Source organism: Aptenodytes patagonicus, chromosome 26, assembly GCF_965638725.1.
Source record: "Aptenodytes patagonicus chromosome 26, bAptPat1.pri.cur, whole genome shotgun sequence".
In the NCBI taxonomy this organism is placed as follows: domain Eukaryota; kingdom Metazoa; phylum Chordata; class Aves; order Sphenisciformes; family Spheniscidae; genus Aptenodytes; species Aptenodytes patagonicus.
Genome location: NC_134974.1, coordinates 2836808 through 2862676, shown reverse-complemented (window position 1 = coordinate 2862676; position 25869 = coordinate 2836808). Strand labels below are relative to the sequence as shown.

Sequence of the window (25869 nt, the reverse complement as noted above, 5' to 3'; positions counted from 1 at the left end):
AACCCCTGGTCAGGTCTGCAAGACTTCAGCAGCACTCAAAGAGCAACTTCCTCCGACAAATCACTTCTCTCAGCTGTCCACCACCAAACATGGATGTGGTTAAACCAGGAGCACGAGGTTCTGTCACCTTCCGCTGCAGAACAGTGTGCGAGTCTCCTTCCCTCAATGCCCGGCTTCCTCTTCGCCTCGCCGGGGATGCAAGCTGCCTCGCAGGAAGGTTACCGCAGGAAAGCTCTGAAGTTGGTGGGTAGAAGCGATGCTGGAGCTGTTCAGTGTGCTGTTGGACTGGGCAATGCGGAGCCTTTGCACACTGTCCCGCTGGCAGGGGCATCCCTGCCTAAACAGGGCTGCAAAGGGGCTCCCAAACGCTCTCGCCTTCCCCCAGGGAGCTGGAAAGAAGCTGTTCCCCTCCTGGTGCTGGTTACGGTCAGTCTAGCTCGATACTCGCCATGACTAAGGGCTCACGTTGGCTGAGCTGAAGACAACATAACCCCAAAGCACTCGTTACCACGTTTCTGTCGGCGATCGTCTCCCCGCAGCAGAGGGAACACACACCCGTGCCACAGTCCACAGTCCAGCACGCCGGCGAAGACGCCTGCCAAGGCAGGCCTGGGCTGAGACTCCGGACTGTGACCCGAGGCAGTGGCACGCTTTGCTGCCCGCTGACACCGCTGCGAGGGCAGAAACCCTGGCAGGCGTGGGGCGAGATCAGGCACTGCCAGCCTCGGCACTCGCCCGTCGGGGCTTGCCTGGTGCTACGGGAGAAGCCAAGCTCTGGGAGTTACAGCAGGTTATGCTTAACAAAAGATCTTCAGCCTGTGGTTCGGCAAGCTCCTGATGCAAAAAATACATGCTGGGGGGCAGAGCAGACCGGTGTTTGTTCACCATAATGAATTTAAAAGCCTCTTCGAGACTGAATTTCCAAAGGACTAGGCTAAAGACGGTGAGCAGCAGCTGCGGGCTGGCACGGTCCCCTGGCTGGAAGGAAGATGAGCTGCTGAAGCACCCCACTCGCTCCCCGAAACCTGCTCTCTCCGCCAGCACGGTGCAGAAAATGTCTCACACCAGCTGCGTTTGAACCCGGGAACACCTCTCAGCAAGTGTTCTCGGCAAGAACAGGAACTGCTGGCAAACACCGGGAGACCCTGAGGACAAAGCATGCGTTCAACAAAGCAAAATTCCCCATCATGCTGACGCTAACGATCAAGATCCCCAAGACACAGAGAATAGCATTTCACTTCTCCCATTTGTACACCAAATGACTCATTTTCTGCAAAGACTTCTTAAAATTTCCCAACTATCTGTCTGTCAAGAGATGACAAGGAAATTTACCTCAAGAAAGCCTGCAATAAGCTTCCTGGAGATTAAGACCACAGCCTGCCTTTGTGCGTTGTTCAGGCAAAGTACTGACCAAGCCGACAAACCGTCCAAGGAAAAACACCCCAGAAACTACTCAAGTCATCTTTAAGGCTTTGCTTTTTAGCAGTTGAGCACCTTCAGCCGTCCCACGCTACCAGCAGGGCCACCACGGCAAAGCACAAGTCAAAGCCCAGCTCTGCGGTCAAGGCAAGACCAGCAAAACCTGCGTAAAACGAGCACAGCTGTACCCGTCTGGCATCGCACCGCTCTCCCACCCCAGTGTGACAGAACCAGGCTGGCAAGAGCCTTGCCGTGTAGATGTGGCCTCAAAAAGTACGACTGGCAGCAGCTAGTCGCACCACAACTTCACGTGTCGCCTGTCTCTTAATGGGGACGGTCTGCCAAGTCCCCATCTCCCCGCGCTTTGCATCTTCCAGCTCCTGACGCTTGGCTCAAAACACACCTGGCTCCAGCTCCGTCCAGGGCTGTACGTTAAGCCCACAAAATTCAACACATAACCAAGAAGCTCCCTGCACTCCTGCTTCCCCTGTAACACACCCTGTTCTCACCAATATTCAGCTGCGGGAGAGATTTTAAGCACGGTGCTGAGACAACAGCAGCGGTGACAGAGCACTCTCTGCTCTGAGAAGAACTGATGAAGGAAGAAGGGCGCTGAAGATGAGATCCAGCGACAAGGGCAGTCACCACAGGGATCAGCAGCCTCCTCGGGAGAGGCTCTGGAAATAAAGATGAACAGCTAATGAGCTTACTGGACACAGCAGTGCGGGACAGCTTCTCCAGGCCTGCTGTAGCAGCTGCAGAAACAGGCGCTTCATCGTCTTCATCCCTCTCCCTTCTCAAATCCAACTAATGCCAAACACCGAAACAGCTCCACGCGACGCCACCGACAACGTCTTATGGGGCGCAAAGGGGCAGCTGCTTCGACGGTGCCGGCTCCCCTCCACCACTCCTCGGGAGAGCGATGTATTCGCCCGACCGATCCCCAGCAGCTTCAACAGACCCTGCTCCTTGCAGCTTTATCCCAGAGGAGCGTTAAGTTTCTCAGTTGCATGATACACCCGAGACCATTCAAGCTAAACGGTTTCCCCGACAGGCAGCGTGTTTCCCCGGCTCCAGCCCCAAACTGCTCAGTCCCCAAAGCCAGACGGCCGTCGGCGCAAGCCTTCCTCAAACTGACCCATCCCAGGGCTCTTCAGCTGAGGCCGAAGCAGTATTTCCCCATTTCTAATCGCCCAAAAGAAGGGAAGCCAGCCTTCCTCTTTTACAGCTAAGCAATCCAGACCCCATCCCATATCATTCCAGATTAAAAAACCCCAAGACAACACCAACAAGCGCAATTCCAGTGACCTTTCCTATTTCTCTGATGTGGGAGAGACCAGAAGAAGGTTGGGATAATTACCATTTTCACAGAAGCCTCTTACAACATTTTAAGGAAGATTTAACGTCCCTGTGCATATTTACATGCATTGCTCTGGCAAACAGTGCGACTGCCGTTCACCCGCTCCAATCACGAGCGCAACGATTCCTTGCAAATTAACACTTCTGAAACACCCTGAAAGACGACAAAGGCGGCTAACATTTCAGAAGGTTAAAAACTAAATATTACTGAAAAGCAAACACGTACTGAGCTATTAGACTTGCTGAAAAAGGAACAACATTTTGGACACTTCGGAAAGCAAACCTGTACCAAATCCACCCTGGAAACTCAGGAGCAGTTAATTGCAATCAGCTTCTACACCAGCAATAGGAGACACGATCTAGGTCAAGGCTTCCTTGGGTTTTCCTTCCCTGAACCATCAGCAAAACCACCCTGAGAAGACCAGAGATGGACAGGGCTGCTAGACCGCAAGCCCCGGTGCTAGCACAGAACTGGACTTTTAAGCGTAACCTTTTTGACCGACATCAAAGAAATTATTTTTATCTGTCCCTTTTGTAGACCCAGATTCTCCTCCGGCTCAGTTCAAGCTGCTGACGACCAAGCTCAAGCCCGTGACAGCAGCTTTGGTTTCCCAGCCGTGCTCTTCCGCAGAGCTCCGAGCAACATCAGTGAGCCTCCGAGGACTCTGCAGACCACACGCTGAAACCACCGTCATGAGACGCTCCTCCAGAGATGCCAGTGAAGAGCCCGGCAGGGTCTCTCGCTCCAGCTCTTCGAAACAGCATCCCAGTCCAACAAGCAGCCTGGAGTACGGGTGTTCACGAGGCCTCCCAATGACGTTTCGGTCTGCAGCTCGCATCTGGCAAGCACAGGTTTGAATCCCAGTAAAAGGAAACTCTCCCCCCGCCGCCTCCTCAGTGCTCAGACTGGTGAGCAAGGAAGGGAGACGATGGGCACAAAAAAAGCCACCGCAACACACTGGGCACCAACGCCCAGCACATCCCCAGCAGCTCTTCTCCATCAGGAGCGGAGCGGCCGCTTCCAGAGAGCCTGCGGGGACTGACCCATTTGCTTCGTTATCGTGAGCCGAACAAAGCAGGAGCAGAGAGCGCAAGCAGCAGAAACGGGTTTAAATTCCTCCAGCTTCAGTCATCGTGCCCATTCCTAGGCACATACAGAGTTCTGTTTAAATATACTGCAGAAGTGTTAAACCAGGGTAGATAAAAAGGCTCTTGCATTTATCTAATTGTACGCTTAATGGAAAACCCAGCACACGAGGGTTCTTCATTTACCCACTGCTGTTATCTCTCAAGAAAGAAAAGATACGTTTGCCGTTTTTCACCAGCCTTATTGAGCACACCGAGCACAGGCTGAAAGGCGCAATCAGGAGACTCGAATTATTCCCAATTCTAATCTACAGCCTTAACCGGGCAAATCCACTCCCCCCCCCCCCCCCCTTCAGCAGCCCTGCTCATAAGAGGGGGAGATATGCTGACCCACGGTAAAACGCTCCGAAAAACGTGCGCAGGAAAGCGAGGGACGGAGCCTGGAAAGGTTGGGGCGAGTTCAGGAACGCTACCGGGAAGACGGTGTGTTTAGGAGGTGGGGGGGAGGAAAGACATCTATCAGCTGGTGATTAGAGGGATTTTAGGTTCACCAGGCTGCAAGCCAAACTCAACACGTTTCGCGAGTTCCTACTGCTGCAACCGCAGCAGAACAACAACCCACCTCTGAAGCAGCGAGGGGGCCGTGCATCCCCAGCGCGCCTTCCTCCTTCTCGCCGTCCAGGCGTGTAGGATAAAGCTTCCAGCACTGACTCAATCCACTTCCTAAACTGTCTGAGCTCAAGGGAAGAGACACCCTTGAAGGCTTTGGCCAAGGTAAAGCCCGCTGACCACTTCATAAGGCGATTTTCTGGCAACGCGCCCTTTGTGCGAGCAGCAAAATGCTGCGCGTGAGCAGGGCACACAGCCGCCACCTCCTTTTTACAGACCGTTCCGGACTTTTCCAAAGCAGAACCAGCTTTTTCTGTCCCAAGTCGATACACAAAAATCAGACGTTAGACCAAGAAGAGATAAGGAGTTTAACCTCCTGAGGGAAACGCCTCGTACCCCGCACACCAGGCACAAGTCACTCCCCAGGAGGGTTAGGAAGAAGCCGTCTCTGGTGGGGGTTATTCCACCAAGACCCGTATCGAGGGGCACGACACCTTCCCTTGAAGCAGCCGGTGCTGCGACCGTTTCAGACGTTTCTCTGATGGAGACCGATTCTCTGGTCTGGCGGGGGTACGGTATCCCCCTACCCTCGCAATCACACCTCGATCGGACCAGTTTTCCACCGTACACAGTTCAATAACACTGAGAACAAATCCCTTCTTTATCTGCTCAATTATTTTTGAGCGAGCTTCCCTGCAAACAGAGCAAACGCTAGTGAGATTTTCTTCCCTGTCAAGATTAGTTATGATTGTCATTCAGGGTGATAATCAAGAACTAAATTAGCTTTCATTGTCTGTCCCCAATGCCCTCAACACCCACAAACACACAACCAGCTAAGAAGATTAGAGAGCACGCCATAGCTATGTTGCAAAACCAGCCTTCGAAAGCAAGAGGTCTGAGCTAGATGCTAGATACGGGAGCGTGATGCAGTGAAGGATGGCAAGAAAGGATTTTGCAGTGCGGACAGGACTCTAAATAACCCTTCAGACAACACCCGAAACATCCGTTGGTTTTGGATGAGGACTGGGAAGCAGGTTGCGCTCCACCTCGCAGAGGAAAACCGCACTCCTGTTACCGCGGCCGGAGCCCTCGGCCGTGCAGGGACGGGAGGTCTCTGGGTCTTCCAGCACCGCGCACGCCCAGAGCGGGCTGAGGAAGAGACATGGGGCGACAGACCCCACAGACAAGTTACTACGTGCTAAATATCCCATTACTCCGCAGCAGCAGCCACAGTTGTTGATTCCATCATGGCCGCGCAGTGGAAGAATCTCGTCTCTCAGGCTCTTGCTCCAAAAAACACTCTCCCAGGCCAGTTTGCTCAGAGTTGGAAAGAAATCCCCGCTCGGAAATAAACAGCCTGTTCAGAGAACACCTAACCTGCAGGTGCTTTCGGCACTCAAACACGACGTGAGATCTGCAAAGGTGCCGAGCGGCCGGCAGTTCCTCCCGAAGCCCCGCTGCCCAGCTCCAGACCCACAGCTCGGCTTTCCCCCGAGTTCACCGCGACTGCCGAACCCGCCGCGGGCCCTGCGGGCAGGCAAACGGGGCGCCGGTATCGCCGTGCCGGGGAGGCGGCAGCGGATGGGCCCCCGTGCCTCCCGGGGAACCCCACCCCCACCATTGTGCGCAGGGTGCTGCTGTGGAAAGGAAGGGAAATCAGAGCTATTTTTGGAGCCGTGTTTTATTGTTTTCTACTCCAACTCACAACCCTGCTAAGATTTACTTGCAGGAGTTGGATTTTAACAGACCCAGGGAGAATTAGCGTCCTCTTGGCAGAGCGTGCCAAGAGACGTGGGGCGTTCACGCCGCCAAAACGTGGCTGGTACCACGTAATATTTTTTGGGCTGATTTATGCAGCCAGGTTAACAAAAGCGATAGGCGATATTGGAAAAGGGCGAGAGCCAATCTGGCAGTGCTACAAGAAGATACATGGGCGAATTAAAAGCGACTTCTCCCAGGAGAGGAGAAGTGGCGGAGAAAGCAAGAGGAATCCCCCATCCTTCCAACCACAGCTGCTCCCTGCCCCGGGGAGGGGGAAGCCAGGGGTCCAGAGAGCCTCGAGCAAACGCCCCTCGTGCCCCCTCATTAACCATCGTTATCTACAGGTCTTAATTCTTTCAAACGCAGCTGCGTGGTTCGGCGACAGACTAAAGGTCGGTTCCTCACCTCGCGCCGGCTGAGACACCGGGGACCAAACCCCAATTCCAGCACCGGCCTCAAAACCTACCTCTGATTTCAAACACAGCATTTTAAGTGTTTCCCCACAGCGGGCACAAGGGAGAATTTCAGCTCGGCACCTTGCAACGCATACAAAATATTTCCCCTCGGTCAATAAAGGCTGTTCTCTCAAGTAGATCCTCCAGGTGCAGAATTCGCCCCCCGAACGGTTCTTCTGCACAGAAAAATCAAAGCATAAAGTATTTGGGTCACATGGGAGAGCGCCAAATCCCAACAGCAAGCTTTCTGCAGGGCACGGCCGGCTCTCTAGCCACGGGCTAGTCAGAACAGCTCTTCTCTGCTGGGCCCAAACACATGCTGTTGTCCTTCACACACTGCAGCCTGCAAAGACTGGCAGCAAAGCATTCCTGCTGCTATGAAATCCCTGTAATTAATAAGTAATTGAACTTAACCAACTCGGCATGAAGTACAAATATGTAAGGATCAGGAGGTATCGCACGGCTCAGCACGGGCAGAACCAACCCCAAGAACCACAAGACGAAGGGGAACACGCTAAGAAAAATACACCTCGACAGGCTGAGGCTACAGAAAGCCCTCAAAGAGATTTAACCGATGTCAGTCCACAAACACGGGCTCAAAGTTTAAGATATTTTTTTTTCCTGGGGGGCAGGGGGGGAAGATCGGTTTCAACACAGCTGAAGCACTCCCATGGAAAGATGTCTTCGGGCTCACGTTACAATACTTGCTGTCGAGAAACAGCTACCGCACAGCCCTGGACAACCCGAGGTCCCAGTGACCGAGAGGAAGAAAAACCAAGCAGCCGGTCCCATCCCTGAACGTGCATTTCCACCTCTGCTGCCTTCTGCAAAGCCGCATGGCTGTCGGGGGGGAGGGGGGGGGAAGGCAGGCCACCAGCTCCAGAAAGCGCCCCTCCCTCGCCCCAAAGGAGCCCCCTGCCCTCCCCAGGAGGGTCTCCACGTCGAAGACCGAGGGTCCCACTCACTGGAGGAGGGTTTGCAGCCTCGCACACCTCGTCCTGGGCCCCGCCAGCTCTCTGCGAGGGCACCCGTGAGCTCACCCAGCCCAGTACCAGTTTCTGCCAGCCACGGGCCCTTCCCCCTGCTCTCCCCCCACAGACTCTCTCAGGATGAGCTCCCCCTTCCTTCCAGCCACCTCCTTTCACATCTCCTAACCTACTTCCCCTCCTTCCCAGGGATCTCTCCCAGGAACAGCTTTTTTCCAGGAGCTCAGTGCCTCCCCAGGCAAATCCCCCACCGCGGCCACCCCTTTCCACCAGCCCCTTCCCGGCCAGGGTCCCTGCGGGGAGGCAGATCCGTGGACATGGCTCCTACAGATATTTCTGCTGCCTATGAGCCCTTTCTGCTCTCCAATCCAAGGGATGCCCCCAAAACCAAAGGTGGGGGGAGAATCTCCCCAGGGATGAGCTGCTGAAGGGAACCCCAGATTCACCCTCCAAGGGAGGGGCTCCTGCCCCCAGAGGGGCTCTTTCCTGAGGCTGCAACCCTCAATCCTTCCACACACCCCACAAAGAAGGGGATCCTCTAAAGAACTGACTAAAAAAAAAAAATGAGTGCCTCGCCTTCAAGGAGATGGAGACTGTTTCCCTCCGCCCCTGAAGGGGTCCCCCAAATCCCTCAGGGAGGAAGATGCTGGCCCACAACTCCCTGTTTAAAGAGGTACCCTAAAACCCTCAACGAGAGGATGAAGACAGTCCACGCCCCTCTCTGTATAAAGGGGTCCCCGGGGATGAGAGGCTGGCCCAACCTCCTCATAAGGGGTCCCCAAAGCCCCCAGTGAGGGGAGGCCAGACCCCCTAAGGGCTCCCAGTGAGAGGAACCTGTCCCAGCCCCTCCAGTAAGGGCTCCCCAAAGCCCCCAGTGAGAGGGGACCAGACCCAGCCCCCTCATCAGGGGCCCCCAAAACATCTGGGCAAACGCAGCTCCTCATAGGAACGTCCCCCGCGGCACGCCCCGACAGGGGTCCCCCCAAAGCCCCGGGTGAGAGGAGAACAAAACCAGCCCCCTAAGCCTCCAGTGAGGTCCAGCCACCCCCATAAGCCCCCCCCCACGTCCCCAACGAGAGGAAGCCGGCCTAGCCCCCCGTTAGGTTCCCGTAAGACCCCCTCCAAGCCCCAGCCAGGCTCAGCCCCTCCTCGCGACTCCCCCAAAGAAGCTCAGCCCCCCCCCTCCCCAAAGACGCCCCAATCCCCCGGCGAGGCTCAGCCCCCCCCAGGACTCCCACAAGCCCCCAGCGAGAGGAAGCCCCCCCACAGCCCCCCCCGAGGCTCAGCCCTCCCGCAGCGGAGGGGGCGGCGGCGGCGGCGGCGGGGCGGGGGCGGGCAGCCCCCCACGCCGGGCCGGGCCGGGCAGGGCAGGGCAGGGCAAGGGCGGGCGGCAGCGGGGCGGCGGCCCCCCCGTACTCACACCTCCAGGATGCGGTCCCCCTTGCGCACCCCGGCGCGGTCGGCCGCCCCGCCGCCCAGCACGGCGCTGACATGCTGCAGCGGGGCGTAGAGCTCGCCGTTGATGCTCCGTAGCTGGCCGCCCTCGCTCACTTGACCGCGTACGTTGAAGCCGTAGCCGGACTCCGACTTGACAATACGGACTACGCGGGGGCCGCCCGGCCCCGCCGGGGCCCCCTCACCGCCGCCGTTCCGGTGCGGCGCCGCCGCCGAGCGCGGCAGCCCTTCGCCCTCCTCGTCCGCCATCTTGGCGAGCAGCGCCCGGCCGGCCCGTCACGCGACCGCCGCCGCGCCGGCCACCGTAGGGCGCCGCCCACCCGCTCTTGAAGGGGACGACGGGAAATGTAGTCTCGCCCCCCCACACACACAACCCAGGCGCGGAGGACGCTGGGAAATGTAGTCCGGCGCGGCGGGAGCGAGGCCTTCTGGGAGTTGTAGTGCCGCGCCGACGCTGTCGCCGTGGCAACGGGAGGGAGGGGGGCGCTGTGCCCGGCGGCGCCCTGCCGTGATGTCACTGCTGTGACGTCACGCGGCCTCACAAGGCGACAGGGGGCAGAGAGACCTTACCACAGGGCCGGGGGGTCCGCAGGCCCCTCTAGCACCCCAGCCCTGGGGGAGCAGAGGGGACACCCCCGTCCTCAGGGAGGAGGTGCACCACAGTGGGCCCAGGCTCTCTGTGGCCCCCCTTCCCTCACAGCAGGGGCCCCGGCCACCACGGAGGCGGGTGGCACAGGCCACCGTGTGGAGCGGGAGCACCGGGGAGGCACCGCAACGCCGCAGGCTCCGGCCCGGTGCCCAGCTCACGCCCCACGAGGGGGGCTGCTGCAAGGCTGCTCTCCGAAGCCTCGGGGATGGCAGAGGCGGAGGAGCTCCGGTTCGGGATCAGAGAGCCATGCCTCAACCCGAGGCCGGCCGCCTTCCCCCCCCCCGCAGGTGCTGGGGACAGGCTGTGTGGGGAGGGCAGCTAGAGGGGACCGTTTAATTCCCATCCAGCAGCAGCCAGCCGAGCCCGCGGCATTCACCCCCACGGGAGTCGGTGCTGAAGGGACTGGACAGAGCACCCGCTCGCTCCCACGGAGCACAGGACGGGGAGGGGGACGGCTGGCAGAGTTAGACGCATCGGCAAGAAAAAGAAGAGAAAAGAAGGTGCACGCAGCCACCTTGAGAAGCGGGGAGCCCAGCCAGCGCAGCCCGAAACACCGACTCCGCTCCCCATCCCAGTACACGTCCACTGTTCACATCGATTCAATCGACTACAGTCGGAGGGATTAAGGCACGTGTATTTTTGTATTAACAGTCGCGAGGTGTATTTACATTATTTCCCTCACCGCTACGGTCAGGACAAACGCCAAACGACTTTCCTCTAGACGTACACAGGCTCCTTTCCTGAGCACGGGCGCACACAAGACAGGTAATAGCTGGCAAGCCCAGAGGAAGCTGGTTGGTATTTTCCAGTTCAAACATGGGACAGGCAGTCCTCAGCTGTGCTCCCGTGGAGGTGGACAGCGGCAATCATGCCCGTCACCACATCATTGGAAGACACCAATAATTTATTGAAATAAATACAGGTAACAAACCAAACAGCCTCTGGGTTTAAACACTACACGTACGTCGGGTACAATTTCTCTACGCTCTTGGGAAAAGCATGGTGATACACTGATTTTTTGGCCACGTGAGCCTTTGCCAAGTCCGGAGCAGCCAGATATGTGCTGGAGATCGGAGGTGGAGGCTCCCAACTTGTCACGCATTGGGCTTCGTTGTAGGAAGGAGTTCGGTTTCAGGAAGATTTTTTTCTTCTTTGTAAGAGTGACTTTTTTTTTTTTTTTTTTAAACCAAAAAAGGTTAAACCCCAAGTCCATGTTGGCAAGCTGCAAGCTGAAGGGGGGGCTCTGTTTGGATGAGACCCTTCAGAAGCAAAGGCTGCTCTCGCAGAGCAACCCCGGCAAACCCAGGACTGACCAGGGAAAGGGAGCCCGGCTCTCCGGCCAGAGAGCCACCGTGTCCACGCCGGGACCGGCTGGTCCCGGCCTCCAAACTGGCATCCGTGTGACCTTGGGACCCAGTGGGGACAGCAATGTGGACGCTTCGCAAACCTCCTTCCTCTGCCAGGACCGCCCCGGCTACGTCTGTCCTCGGCTGCCACAGTTCTCCGGGGCACAGCCCTCCGCCGACAGCTCCGGGGAGACTCCGGGGGCACAGAGGCCAGAGGGCGGCAGTCAAGCAGGGAAATCCAGTCAACGATAACAAGGGGAGAGTCTTCGGCTCGGACCGGCCCTCGAAACTCATGTTTCCACTACTCGAATGAGAGGCAGCGGCTTGGGGCCCGTCAGCCTTTTGCTGCAAGAAAGAAAGGATTAGTTCAGACAGACGAACTGGGTGGGGTTTGAGGGGAAAACCTGTGGGAGAGGTCCTGCCCCAGCCCTGGTCGGTGATGGCTCCCCCCAAAACCGCCCGCAGGAGGGACCTCTGCCCCCCTGTACTCCCCTGAAGGAGGGATGCGGGAACGGAGACCTCTCTACAAACAGGAAAAAAAAAATACAGCGTGCTTCCAGAAGAGCCTCCCCGAGTCCAGCATCATCTCCCAGACTGCAGCTCCTGCTGCCCCGGATAAGACGTGGACCTGCAGATGAAGCCACTGAGCGGCCAGGCAGGCTCCCCCCCATCGCTGGAGGGTACGTGCTCCCCACGTACCTGCTCACGTACTCCGACTTCGAGCGCACTCTGGAGCTGTGGCCGCCCCGGCTGACTTGCTTCTCGATCAAGTGCTCTATGCGGTCATGCATCTCCAGGTTCTGCAAGAGACGGAGCCACTGTTAGCGATGGGGAGCTGGGGACAGGCGGGCTGCGGGCACGCAGATCGCCTGCCGAGGGATGCTCCAGTATAATCTCTTGAAATGGGGCAGCTTTTTCTTGAGGGAAATGAAATCCAGCCCTACATAAGGACTGCTCGCCAAAGGAGAGCCGGGATGGTTTGTAAGACCTGCCGAACACCCAACAGAAACCCACCAGCACACGATCTCTCTCTGGATCTGTTTTCCACCCGGGTTCACGGCGGGCTGTGCTCACACACACCCTCCCCATGCAGAAATTAGCAAAGTAAGTCACTGAGGAGGGAAGACAACGCCAGAAGTGCCAATGCAGGCGCAGTTTTTCCTCCAAAAAAGGAGAGGTTTGACACTTGTTACAATCCTAAAGGCTGGAATGCAGTTTTAATTTCTGACACGCACGCACTCGGCTGCAGCTTTGTAAGCAAGAAGGGTTTTGCTGCCAGAGAAATGTGCTTGATGAGATTATTTTGGACTTGGCTTGAGTTCACAGCTGCTCCAGCAACTCCGGCTGCACTGGAAACCATCACACCAGCTCGGGGAACCAGCACAGCCCTCGGGGCTGCGGAGGGCACATTTTCCTACGCGAAGCAGGTGTCAGTGCCAGGGAAGGGCTTTGCTGCCGGCCGCTCTGCCTAGAGCAAAGCTCATCGCCGCGAGGGAGCCCAGCCACGACCCGCAGGCGCGCAAAGCCAGTCGCACTGGGAGGTTTCAACGAGAGGGTCTGAGCTCGGAGCACGCCCCGTGCACCCCCCGAAACGGCCCCGCTAAGACGTACCTCAGCCTCCAAGTAAGCGACTCTCTCCTTGAGCTCCTGGATCACGGCATCTTTGGCCTGAATCACCGTTTTGGAGTTCTGGAGCTGTAAGAGAAAAGTTCCCAGCCGCTGAAAATCCCTCTGGTGTACAGCTGGGCTGGAGAAACGTCTAGGAAGGAGGGCAGCTTAGCCAGCCACCCTTCTGCCTGTTAACACCCACAACGTTAACGCCAAGGTCTGCATAAAAACCAATCCAAAAAAGCCTCAAATTAAGTCAGAGAATTGATCCCCAGGTGAAGGAGCCTCCGCTCACACAGTTTGAGATGTAACTCTTTCAGCAGGCCAAGCTGGGTGCACAGCACTCCTTTTACACTCCTTTTATTACCTTCCCCGGCCCAGGGCAGGTCGCGCCGCAGGCTTTGAGCTGTCACCCCGGGGTCAGTCCCCGCTGCAGGACAGGGCTCTGGGCTGCCTTTGAACTTGTGTCCCTTTGGTTTGCAAAGGGACTCAGCCCCACAAACCAGCAATTCTTTGCTTCTGAGCAGCTTAAGAGATTTTTTTAATTTTTTTTTTTTTCCCCCTCCTTTCTCTTTTTTTAAGTCCCCTCCGAGTCCTCCCAGGCTCTCCCCCATCCACCCTCCCAGCCCAGCCCCGCTCCTCTCACCTGCTCGATCATCTGGCGGACTTTGCGTTGCTGGCTTTTCAGCATGTCGTCCAGATGGTGTATCTTCTCCCGCAGCATGGCCACCTCCTTCTCCAGCTGGGCTGACCTGGGAAAAGGAGAGGACAAGAGTCCAGGAGCCATCGGATGGCTTCCCAGAAAGGGAGCACCCACCCAGCCATGCCCAGAGCAGCCTTTATCAGCCAGGTCTCCTCTACAGCCACACAGGTCTTGAAATACTTTGACTAGACGAGGTAAGGAGAGGCAGAGACAAAACCCATTCAAGCAGGAGCCACAAAGACTAGCAACCACAGACTGCAGGGACTCAGGAACATCAGGAAGAGTCAGGCCACAAACAAGGCCTTCCAGAAACAAGCCATTGCCAATTAGCCCCTGGAGCACAAGGATACTGGCTGGGTGGAACGAATCCAACATTACGGGGAGAATCGGCTGCTCCGGAGGCTCCCTAAGCAGGGCAGGACCTGCCCCAAGCTCCCAGCCCGCAGCGGGGCCGCTAGAGGTCTCCGGGCAGCCCAGCTCCAGAGCTCCGGATCTCTCGGAGCAGGGAAAAGCTGCGGGAGGTATTTGGAGATTAGTCAGCTCTTGGGAGTAGGGTGCTGTTTTGCAAGCCAGAGAGCAAGCACGCCCTTCACAGGAATGTGCAGTCATGCCCCAGCGAGCTGACACCCCGACCCAGCAGCGTGGGCTTGCTCTGGCAGCCGAGCCGGAGGCCAAGCCTCACCGGTCTTGTTCGGCGAGCTTGTCACCTTCCACGCTTCGCAGCCTCGCCAGCTCTGCTTCGCCTTCTTTCATCTTCAGCAGCAAACTCCTGTGCTCCTGCGGCAGAGCGAGGGGCCGAGTTACACGCACGGAAACAAGTCGCAACACATGCTCCTTGGCCTCCGCTGCACAGCAGCAAACTACAAACACCCAGGGAGCCAGGCAGGCTCAGCTCAGCCTCCCCGCTCAATCTGCGGGTTGTTTTCACGAGCATTAAATTTACATGCGAGAGAGAGACAGACAAGAGCAGCCGCAGAGATGACCGACAGCAGACGTCCCACTCCTTTACCCCTAGGTTACAGGCAAGGCACCAACCCATCTCCTTCCCTGCTGTCGGGCCAGGGAAGGCAGTCCCAGATCACTTCATCCTCATACTGCACTGTTAGATTTATGACTTAATGTTATTATGAGCAGACCACAGCCGGGAAAAAAAAAAATAAACAAGGCTGGAGGTTGTGTTAATGCCCCCATGAGAAGAAGAACCGGGCGGCTGTCTAGACTGTGCACTCGTTTCCAGGATACCTGGAAGAGTTTGCACAGACCGACCAGATCTTCTAGACCTGAGAAATGCAGGTCTAAGTCAGCAACAGTCGGTTTTCAGCCGTTCTCAGCAGCTGGCTTTGCCCGACGCTTTTGGGTTAAACCTGGTTTGGAAGTCAAACCCTCCGTACGGTGGGTACCCTACAGCCGGTCCAAGACCCGCTGCAGGGTCTGCGCTGAGCACTGCCGAACTTACCGCCACCGGGCTTTCCCATTCCTCCCCCAGCAGAGCGGGACCAGGCAGCTCCGCTAATCCCATCAGCCCCACCGTGGCTTCAGGGCCGGTACCTCCTCCATCCCTGCCAGGAGTCTCTGCAGCTCATCCACCTGCACCTCCTTCTCCGCCACGCTCTTCTCCGCTCTCCGCAGGGCAGAGCTTGTCTGTTCCGCTTCCTCCTGGTACTGCGAGACCGTCCTCTGCGAACAAGACGGAGATGCCTTTACCCCTGACCCTCACGTGCCCGGACACCCGAGCCACCAGAGCCCTTCTCCCGAGCAATGGTTTGAAGCCGCACCGGTGCTCGAAGCCTTGGCAGGCGGATTTTGCCGAAGGCAGCCGGGCGTCTCAGCAAACAGCCCGACATGCTTCAGAGAGAAGAGGTTCTTCAGAAAGCTCCCCGGCTTCAAAGCACTTCAAAGGAGCGAGCGCTTAAATGCTATAGCAATAAAGGCTCCTCAAACGCAAGAGACATGTTGGTTCTCAGCCACATGCGCTCTGGGGCTGTTTGCAGGCTCCTCTCGGGCCACCTGCCCGAGGAACCGACCTCGGCAGCCAGCCCCACGCCTGCACCAACGGCTCAGGAGCCGAGAGGGGACAAGGGTGTCCCCATGGGTCCCCACGACAGCTGGAGAACAGGCTCAGACAACAAGGCACACCGAGAACACCTGGACAGTGCTGGCAGGATCAACGGCTGCCAAAACACCCATCCCTGCCATCCCCAGGATCTCCATCCCGGCTCAGAGCCCGCAGTCAGCATCACAGCTGCCCAACGACCCCAAAATGCCACCAAACCACGCGACTTCCTACGCGCAAGGACAGATGTCCTCGGGGCACGTGCCACCGCTGCGGGCAGGTGGACGTCCCCGTGCCGGAGGAAGCGGTCGCCGCTCAAACCCACTTCCCCAGCGGACGCTGTCCCCCGTCCCGCTGCGGGGAACCCCCCAGGGTTCCCGGGACCAGTTTGGTCTGCGGGACAGGATGCGAGCTGGGACGTCACCGCTGCCACCAGCGCTCGGAGCTGCGGGGTGACACGGTCAGGCCCAGCCCATCCGGGACACGAGCAGCCACTAGAAAACACACCGAAGGGGACCATTAATCACCAGGGCTGACGAAGGGAGGAAAGTGAATGTGGCAGCTTCATCAGCACCGCTCAGCAGGCGAGGAGACCCGTGCGATGGGTCCGGGTGCCTCCCGGTCAGCTCGCCCTTCTCTACAGCAAACAGCCCCGCAGATGAAGAGGCTGAGCTCCAAGAGAGACCACAACGGCCGGCACGGCCGCAGCAGCCCAGCAACCGTGGCTGGGAACCGCAGACTTGGTCTCCGCTCGACCCACTGGGACACCCCGGCCGTCCCCACTCCCCAGAAAACACCCCTCTCACGCACCGAGCCTGGCTACGGTCGGAAAGGCTCAGCAGAGCTTGGGGGGGACCACCTTCCAACCTGGCTGCCGCTTTTATTTTATGTGCTTTTTAACTGGGAAAGCATTTATGTCTTCAGACTCGTCTAGGCAACCAGGGAGGCAGTTTGCTGGGGTTTGGCCAGGTCCGGACTCCCCGGTGTATTTTAACAGCGCGCACTGAGCCCGCCGCTCTGCAAGGAGAAGCCAGACACCTCCAGCAGCCCAAACTCACGTGCCCATGCAGCTTCTCAGACTTCCAAAAAGAAAAAAAACCCAAAATAAAATAAAAATCACACTTTCCCAGCAGAGAAGTGCGCAGCGTAGTCACCTCAAAGGCTTTCTTTTCCAGCTGATGGCGCTTTTCAGCCTCCTGCAGCTTCGTGAACAGCCTCTTTGCCGTCTGTCGGATCTTTTCCACGTCTTCACCTGAGCAGTCCTCCTCCTGCGGAGACGGTAACAGGAGAGGATGAGCAGTCGGGAGGTATCAAAGGAGCCCTCCGCCCCAATGTGGGCAGCGCTGTTGGTGACAAAGCCTGGTAACGTCACTTCTCAGCTTGAAAAAAAAAATGAAAGGCGCTCCTGTCCTCACCTCCCACACTGGAGGGACAGACAGCTTCCAGCCCTCCAGATAACGCGCACAGTATCCTTTGGTTGCCTTCCAAGCCCTGTTTACAGGATGCCAGCCTGATCTGCGCTTGGGCAACCTGAAACCCCGCAACGTGAACCAGGTCCACAGCAACCCAGCCCGAAACCCCGGCCCAGAGCATCTGCCCCAGCCAGGGGAAAGACGAAGAGCTGGAGAAATATTTACCAGCTTAAGATTCCTGTTACCCCTTCTGCTAAAAAAGCTCTCGTGTGCAGAGATTTAAGAACCCATTATGCACGTTTTTATTGCTCTAATAGAGCTGCACTCCGTTCCTGATCTGACTCTGATAAAAAGACTAGAGTTTGCTGCAGGAGCGCCTGATCGTGTGCTGAACAGGTTTGAAGTCACCAAGTTATCAAACTAAACCCGGTATTTCTTTCCACAGCGCTGAAATCCCCCCTCTTTAGCTCCATACCTGGTCCTCCCAGGAATCGGCACGCAGGCTCTCGGGGTACAGCCAACTCCCATTCTGCTTTTCCAGCATGACCTACGTAAGCAAAGGACAGACGGACAGGGATGTAACGCCAGCCGGCACAGCCGCTTGCGCGAGAGCACAGTCGCATGCAGACAGCTAGCTCTGGGGCACCGCAGCAACTCGAGACCGAGGTTTTTTTCTGCAAACGAACATGCAATAGTGCATTTGGCCAGCCAATGCGTTTTGCTTACTGACTCCTCGTTACGTGCTTGCGCGGGTTTCGAATTTTGCCTGTAAATGGTGCCACGGTGGCTTTCATTCACCACAAATGCCTTGATCTTTAAGGCCCCTTCTATCATTTTCCGGACCCGAAGATGACATCTTTTTAATAAGTCAATGTCATTTAATGCCCGAGAAATGCTCCCGTTACCTGTGCATGCTGTTTATCTCCTTGTCTGTTCTCAAGTTTACTACTTAAGTCTTCCCGCAGCTTCTTCAAAGAACTTCTAGCCTGGCAAAGGCAAGTCAATTTAGCTTGATCTGCATGGACAGTGTCACTCAGCCTAATCAGAAATCAAACGAAGGCACGGCGGCTGCTACGATGCCCTGCGCCGATACGCAATCGATGGCTTCTCTGCCAGCCTGACCCCCTGGTTTTACTACAGCCCTGCCTGCAAGCAGCACCGTCTCTGGCAGATACGATCCTTGCGAGGCAGCTGTGCCACACAATCATGGGGGGAAAAAAAAAATTGGGGGAGGAAAAAAAAAGCAACAATCTGGAGACGCTACTCATTTTTCATGCATTAGTCATTGACTTCACATTTGAAGTGCTGAGAAGACCCTTGCTGTTCCCCAGCTCCCTCTCTGCCACGCTGCAGGACGCTGACAAGTACAGTCTTGACTTGCAGCTATTCGAATTAGTCAGAGCAAGTGAGCCAGAGGAATGATTTACAGGCTTTTACAGCAAACGCTGCCCCAACGCTTTTCAAAGAAAAGCTTTCTCAAAGCACTAACAGCGTGGCTTCATCCCTGCCCCTTGATTTTAGATGCCAGAGGCGCTGGGGCGAAGCAGTTTGCTGGAGAGCAGGCAGCAGCAGGGCAGGGGACAAGGCGAGAGCACGACGTGCGGCTCTCGGGTCAGCAATCGAGCCCTTAACCCGGGGACAGCGATCCAGCTGGATCAAAGACATCCCCAGGGTTTTTACACCATGACCCAGCGCAGGGCACTTCTCTTGGATGCGGACAGACTGGTACCGCCACCGTGACTTACTGGTTTAGCTTATTCTCTGGTTTTCACATGCAGGATTAAGTCGTACTGCACGGTTATGCTGCTTCAGCTATTCTGATAGGGCTACGTACAGCCTTTGTGGCCAGACAAGGTCTAAGCCCCACTCAACTATTGCTAAGAGGCCCTTTTAAAACCTGACTCCTGTTTCCATCCGAGCTGTGGAGAGCTACGGGAAAGCTCAGATCAGAAGAGCTGAAGTCGAAGCCCCAGGAGTGGGGAGGATCACGCACAAAAACTGCAGCATCCCGGTGGCTGCGAGATAAGGTCTGGGTAAGCAACACCCCCGGAGCGCTGCAGCCCTGGGCAGGCGGGGGCCAGGCAGGAGGCAGCGGGAACAGGCTGTTTTCTTTCAGGCGGGAAAAACAGGCGTTTTGGCAGAGGAGTCAGAAGGATGACGTAAAAGATCTGGAAGCCGCCCTGCCAGATCTGCCCCTCGCTGCTCCCTGGGGCCAGCACCCAGCACAGAAACTCCCCATGAGAGCAAACCCAAATTTAAATATTTTTTTCCCCCTTTTTCTCTTTTTTTTTTTTTTTTTTTTTAAGGCCAAGCTGCCCAGACCAGAACATGCACGCAACCGCTTCCGTGCCTTGCAACCAGCTCTCCAGAAATAACATCCCCACCAGGAGCAGAGGAAAGGGTTAATCTTCCGAGAGCCTCATCATCCAGTTTACTTTGGGAGATGAGACATACCAAAGAAACTGCCTTTTAACAAGAGGCTCCGGTTGTGCCGCGCCCAGGCATGCAGGGGACAGCCTTGGGGGAAAGTCATCACGCAATTCTCTTCAAATTCAGTCCATATAGCAGAGCAATTAGTCAGGCTGAATTAATTTATGGCACTTGATTAGGCTACTGCCCTGTACAGGCAAGTCAGCAAACTGGAGAGTTCAGCTCCGCTGCCAGTTTGCCGTAGTGGTTGGGGCTCAGCCGGGGCTCGAGTGCCACAGCCGGCGCGGGCATCGCCGCCCGCTCGCATGAAACCCCGTGGGACGTCCCCGGGGGAAGCAGAGCGCCCCGGACCCTTGCCGCAAGCCCCCCGCGAGTTCAGGCAGCGGCACGCAAGCCAGAGCCCCCCCGCGGACGTAAACTACCTCTTGAATGTAACGAACTTCACTTTTCAGCTGGTTGACGTGCTCCTCGTGGTTCATGCTGCCCTCGGCCCGTGCCTTGAGATAAACCTGCCCAGGAGAGGTGGTGGCAGCAGGTCAGACCGTCCTGACTCCGGCCAGCCCAGTAATGCCAGCAGCAAGCCCAGCTCCGCAGGGATCGGGACACCGGATCTCACTGCTTCCCGAAACACGCCGTCCACAGGTTTCCCCTTTGCAGTTGACCTTCCCCGGCCTTTTTTTGAAGCTGCTCCTCCTCCTGCGTGACCCCCACCCCGCAGACCCACCGCAGCTGTCCCAGGTTCACGCTGCATCCCCCCCAGCGCTGGGGAAGCCCACCGAGCTGGTGCTGCCAGCCAGCAGCACTGCACCAAGCCTCCTGCCCGCCCGATCAGGAGCTACACCGGGGAGCTTTCTGCTGGTGTAGCTTCAGACCAAACCTTTTTTCCCAGCCCCAATTATTAAACAAGATTGCTTTGCAACAAAGCCGGGGAGCCAGGGACTGTACCTTGATGATCTCCTCATCGCCATCGTTGGATTTGATGCATTCGGAGGCCAGGGAGTGACCGTTGCTGGATCTGTTGGCCACCATCGCGAAGGCTTTTCCTACTGGCTGCAAGAGACAGAAGCAGCAGGGCTTTCAGAGAGGCGAGACTGGCTGGAACGGTTCGCCCGGCTCCAGTCAAATGAGCGTTGTGCACTTTTGCAGAGGAACGCGGTGCCGAGCACGGCCTCGGGAACTGGCGTCGAAACGTTTAACAGACCAGGCGGTGAGTTTTCTAGTTCACGAAGCATAAAGCGACTGATCCTCCACCAAACGCCCGTTCCCCCCTCCCTAAGTTAACTCACAAACTTGTATTTTCAACTCCAAACCGAGCCGCGGGGGAGACCTACCTTCTGCTTCGGCTGCTCGCGCCTGTCGCCCGGGAGGTCATTCGGCAGAGTCAGCCGCAGCACCTTCACGCTCTCCTAAAACAAGAGGCGGGTTTTAGTTTTATAACTCCCTGGTTATAAAAGGTTATGAGGTTATCCAGGTATGAGCCGAGAGCCAGGTCAGCATCGCTGCAGACGCGCGGACAAGCTGCCTTCCTCCTCGGTTTGAGCTGCAGCCTGCGAAGTAACGCTGGGATTAAAATGAGTAATAGTGAGCGCACGACAACTGCATTTATCAAACCCATCAGGGCTTGGAGGAGCCGTGGCCCAGCCAAGGCTGAGGTAATGCAGACGGGCTGGAGAAGCGATTGCCAGGCTCATTTTCATGCATGCCCTCCTCTGCCAGGAGTCATGGCCCTCATCGGCTACGGTGGGGCCGACGCACGGCATTCGGTAGCAGCCCCGGAGAAGGGCGAAAGCAGCCGTTCCCAGCTCACGCGCCGGGACCTTGCCAGATTCATCCTTTTCCCTGCCCTGCCGCGATGGCCACACGCCCCCAGGGCTCTGCCCGTCATCTGCTGGCACAGCCTCGGCCGAGCGGAGCCCATTTCGGCAGCAGCCAGCAGGCACTCCCTGGCTCGTGGCCACAAGCATCCACAGAGGCTCCAGCCAGGACCCGGTTTGCCTTCACTGCTTAAACTCCTCACCCAAAGCCTTCCTACCAGTGCCACCCACCAAAGAGGTGTTTCAGCCGTGTCCAGCACCGTACAAAGCTCAGCAAGCTTTTGAGGAGATGCCCGGAGTGTATAAAGAGCCCTAAAGCAGCACACGGACACCCGAAACGCTCCAGAGTGGGGTTGCCCACTCTCCGTCCGCAGCTCGACACCGTCACTGCGCACCCACGGCACAGCACAACCCCCCTATCCCAGACAGACCTCACCAGCGCCCAGGCAGCCGTCGCTCATGGTCCTTATTAAAAGCGAACCCGAAAGCGGGAGCTGCTCGGCGTGCGACGGCCACGGCAGCGGGCTCTCGGGCGGCAGCACCGCGGAGCCGGGGTAGTGCCCGCGCAGCGCTGGGCGCCCGCCCCTCGCCACGCCTCGGCCACGTCAGCCTCCTGCTCTCCAAAAGCAACGTCAAGGTATTTCTGCCTCCCCGCTTCCAAGCGCTCTCCTCGCCATCCAAGTCTCGACAAGCCATCTGTTTGTTTCCAAAATATTTTGTACACGCTGCTCGCACAAACTCCGGCTCCCTGGGAAATGAGGAGCTCCCCTATGGATCTCAAACACGTGGCCAGACCCCTTCGTTCCCCCGTTAAGACAATTATCCAAGAGAAACTTCACTCGGGCTCTGCTAGCACTCAGCAGCACTGATCATTTAACCAGATACTTCTCTGCAACTTTTACTCCAGGAATGTTTTCCTTGAAAGACCCGAGAAGTTGGAAACTTCGGTCAGAAAAACGTAAGAGCAGCCGGACGCAGCGTGCTCCGTGGATTTGGGAAGATGAAAGAAGCACTCAGGGTTTTACGGCAGGGAAAATGGCTCACGGCAGTGCCTGCACGCGAAGCATTGTCCATCATCTTCGTGCTGCCTAAAGCAAACGGGACGCAGGGAAAGGCCGGGGGTAAAAGCACGGAGCGGCTGGTGACAGCAGGGCAGCAGCCTCGGCACGGCACGAGCCCGGCAGAGCCGCCGGCAGCACATCAGTCCCTTCACGCGTCCTTACTCGCAGCTTTGTTTACAAGCGCCAGGATCTCGCATTCGCCATCCCTGTCCCGTCAAGCCCGCGTGAGGGTGGGACGCTGCCAAAGAAATCGCTCACCCGGGGAAGATTTGCTGCGATAAGAAACAAGCACCGGCCCATTTCCATCCCCGCAGCCAAAACTACCCCGAGTCGGCACGCGGGCGCTTTCCGTCCCAGCAGACCCCAAAAAAACCTGCTCCTGGATAAACCCGCCATTGAGCCGACACAAACCGGCTGCGGCAGGAAGCGAAGAGCAGCCGGTGCCTTCCCAACCGGCACCGGCGCTACCAAACCTCGGGTCAAACAACCAGGAAACCACCCATGCAAATGCCAGCGGGGGAAGGCTCCGCCGTCTCCATCCTCCTCCATGCCGGGAAGCACGGAGGAGACAGAGGGATGGCGAGACACAAGATGGATGTTTGAGCGAGGCTCTCTGGATCACCGGAGGAGAAAACCAGCTTTTTTGGTGCGGCAAATGCTTTTAAGGAGGCCGAGGCAGGTGCAGGAGGCGGAAGGCGCAGCCGGGTTAAAGCAAACCCCTCCCTGCCCAGCTTGTTTGTCTGCAGCAGCCTCGGCTGCGGTGAGCTGCACCTGGTCGGGGCCGGGTGGACAGAGGAGAGGAGAAGAGGCACTTAATTTGGCTCTCGTCTCTACGCGCCGCCGGCGCGCCAGTCCCCAACAATGCTCCTGCATGGTTATTTTTGGGCTTTGCTCTTACTGTCCCGCAGCCAAAGTTCCATCAGCTCCTTGCTGGCACCGGGGCGGTTTCCAGGAGAAGCAGCTCCTCCGACGTAAAGCTGGAGCAACCCAAAGGGACACCGTGGCCAGCACACGGCAACCTGCCCCTCCGAGGTGCCGAATTCGGCTGGGGCAGGAGGAGCAGAGCCGTGGGGACTCCCTTACCCCACTCCTTTACCTCCTAGCTGGCGTTAAATCTGCTCTGCCTCCTGTTTACAGCCCTGGAGCGGAGGGGGCAGCGGGTTTCGGGCCCCCTCCGTTGTTTTCCGGGGAAGGCAGGAGGGTTTTGCAATGTGGCCGGCACTGAGAAGATGGATTGCCTCGCACTCGTCTCCTGCTTGGAAAAAACCCCACCTCGTACAGAAAATGTTTCCTTAACGCCTCAACCATGCACCCCAAGGGTTACCCCAGCCCGGCACCGCGTGTTTACGGCTGTTACTACCAGCCTTGGGAATTAACCGCGATCGGGAGAGCTTGGCCAGGTTTGGGTGACGGCTGCAGCGAAGCACCAGCAGTTGGAGGCTGTTCGGCAGGACGGCCGTGCTCCCATCCAGCGCCCGGCGACCCTTTGGGTCCAACCACCCGGCAAGAGCCGGGTCCCCTGGAAATGAGGGCGAGCAGTATCGGCCAGGACGACTAAGGATGGGCTTTCAGGGACGCCAAAGCCAATTTTAAATCTTTCGGTCTGTTTTTCATCATCCAGCCCAAAAAAACCCACTTGGGAAAAGCTTGGCTGGAGGGAGAGGCACCGACTCTGCTCCCGGGGAAGAGGGAACCACGCAAATCCCAATTGCATCCCGGGTGGAAGAGAGGCGGCACCATCCGAGGACCCACAGCCGGCGATCCCGACGCCGGCGTTTTGCAACCACGGGGAAGGCGCTCCGTCCGTCTGTCCTGACTGTTAAATAAGAACAGGCCTGACCTGACCCAGAGGGTATCGCCAAGGATCAGCAGCAAACAGCTCCGGTATTTGGAGATCGCCGGCGTTACAGAGGCGCTTATCACCGTAATAACCCATTAGCCAAACGAGCCCAACTCTGCAATCGCTCCTTATAAGGCCGGGAAAGCTGCGGGGAATTAGGACTCTCCTAAGGAGACTCAGAGCTGAGTCACCCGGCATGGCTCGGGCCGGGGAGCCGGGCGGCCGCCGGCATGGAGGAAGGCGGCTGAGCACCGGCGCGGTTCTTCTGCTGGCGCCTTCGGGGGAACCCTCCGGTTGCCAAAACCTGAGCAAAAAGCCAAATCACCGAGCACCGCCGCCGGCTTCGCCCCCTTCGCGGGGAAATTGGGGCGCCACGCCGGCGCAGGGCCGGCCTTGGGGCGCTGCCAGCCCCACCCAGGGCCTGTCCTCACGGCGATGGCCCGGCTGCTGACGGCAATGGGGAAAACCCAACGATAACGAAGGGAAAAACACGAGGCCCTGCTGTAACCGAAGGAGGAAAGCGCCAGAACAGACTCGCTGCCGGCTGCTCCCGCCGCCACAGCCCCGTGGCCCCTGGGAGCTGCTCCAGGGGTGCATCACCCAAAAAAACACATTATTCAGGGACAGCTCGACAACTGTGCGACGGCTGGGATTCCCGGGAGCCCCCCATAAGCGCGATGGGGACCAGTGGGACCCCAACGCCGACACCGGGGCACCCCTCGCTGGGCTCCGCCGTCCTCGCCTGCCCCAGCGGGGCTCACCCGAGCCCCGGTGGACCGGCCCAGCGAAGGTCCCGGGGACGGGACGGCCGCGGACCCCAGCAGCAGGGGGACCCCCGAGCCCGAGAGGGGCCGCATGGCCCCCGCAGACCCCCGAACCTCCCCACGGCTGCCGGGCGAGCCCGGACACAGCGGGACAGGTCGGTGCAGCGATGCCGGGCGGCGGGTGGGCACAGCCCCGCTCCACCGACGGCGCGTCCCGGGACCGCCCCCCCCCCCCCGCCCCAGCGGGGCACCCCCGCGGGCACCACCCGCCTCCCAGAGGGGCCGGGAGAAGGAAAGGGGCGGACCGGGGGGGTCGGAGGGCCGCGGCTCACCGGGCTCTCGCCGTGGGGCCGCACGTCCAGCACCGCGCACCAGCCCTTCAGCCCGTTCATGGCCCCGCCGCGACTGCCGGGACGCGCCGCCACCGCCCCTTCTATACGGCCACGCCCCCGCCCGCGGGACACGCCCCCCCCGGCACGCCCACTCCCGTTAGACCCGCCTCCGAGGCGACCACGCCCCTCCAATTTGACCGCGCCCCTCCGATTTGACCACGCCCCTCCGCCTTGACCACGCCCACGGCACCCTTGGCGTGCCGCGCCGTGCCCAGCCGGCGTGAGCCGTGCCGGAGCCGTGCCAAGGCCGTGCCAGAGCCGTGCCAAGGCCGTGCCAAGGCCGCGCCAAGCCACAACAAGCCCTGCCGAGCCCCACCCAACCCTCGCCAAGCCCTGCCAAATCAAGCCAGGGCCTGCCCAGCAGTGCCGAGCCGTGCCAAGCCAAACCCTGCCATGCTGCCCCAAACCATGCCAGGGCCTGTGTCCCCCCCCCCCCGTGCCTGGGGGATGTTTGGCCCCGGTGTGCCGGCCCAGCCTGGCAGGAGGTGCCGGGGGTGCCCCCACCCAGAGCCATGGGGTCACCGGCCGCACACCGGGGTCAAGCCCGGTGGGTGCCGCAGCCCCCTCGCCCGTGCTGGGGGGTCGGGGGACCGGGGCACTATCGGGGCGGGTGTCCCCGTGCCACAACAGGTGGCCTGGGCGTGCCGGCTGCCTCCTCTCTGCCGGG

General features: G+C 58.4%; 2 protein-coding genes across 7 annotated transcripts in view; both read right to left on the bottom strand.

The window, feature by feature from the left end:
- Positions 1–9379, bottom strand: part of SNX27 (sorting nexin 27) — a 33895-nt gene extending 24516 nt beyond the window's left edge. For all 3 annotated transcript variants that reach the window (XM_076359893.1, XM_076359894.1, XM_076359895.1), the window contains exon 1: positions 9096–9379. In XM_076359893.1, the coding sequence (XP_076216008.1) occupies positions 9096–9379 (284 nt within the window). The remainder of the gene's footprint in view (positions 1–9095) is intronic.
- A 1286-nt stretch (positions 9380–10665) lies between these two features.
- Positions 10666–25202, bottom strand: TUFT1 (tuftelin 1). 4 transcript variants are annotated; one of them, XM_076359949.1, is made up of 13 exons: positions 25143–25202; positions 20663–20737; positions 20277–20381; positions 19754–19840; positions 17807–17887; positions 17377–17448; positions 16644–16757; positions 14985–15113; positions 14119–14213; positions 13380–13485; positions 12737–12820; positions 11825–11925; positions 10666–11470 (listed from the first exon to the last, which is right to left on the bottom strand). In XM_076359949.1, the coding sequence occupies exons 1-13, from the start codon at positions 25200–25202 to the stop codon at positions 11416–11418; spliced, it is 1164 nt and encodes a 387-aa protein (XP_076216064.1). In that variant the 3' UTR covers positions 10666–11415. The 4 variants fall into 4 exon arrangements, with proteins under 4 accessions (XP_076216064.1, XP_076216065.1, XP_076216066.1 ...); XM_076359950.1 differs by lacking the exon at positions 25143–25202 and adding an exon at positions 21577–21635; XM_076359951.1 differs by lacking the exons at positions 17807–17887; positions 25143–25202 and adding an exon at positions 21577–21635.
- Positions 25203–25869: the final 667 nt, after the last annotated feature.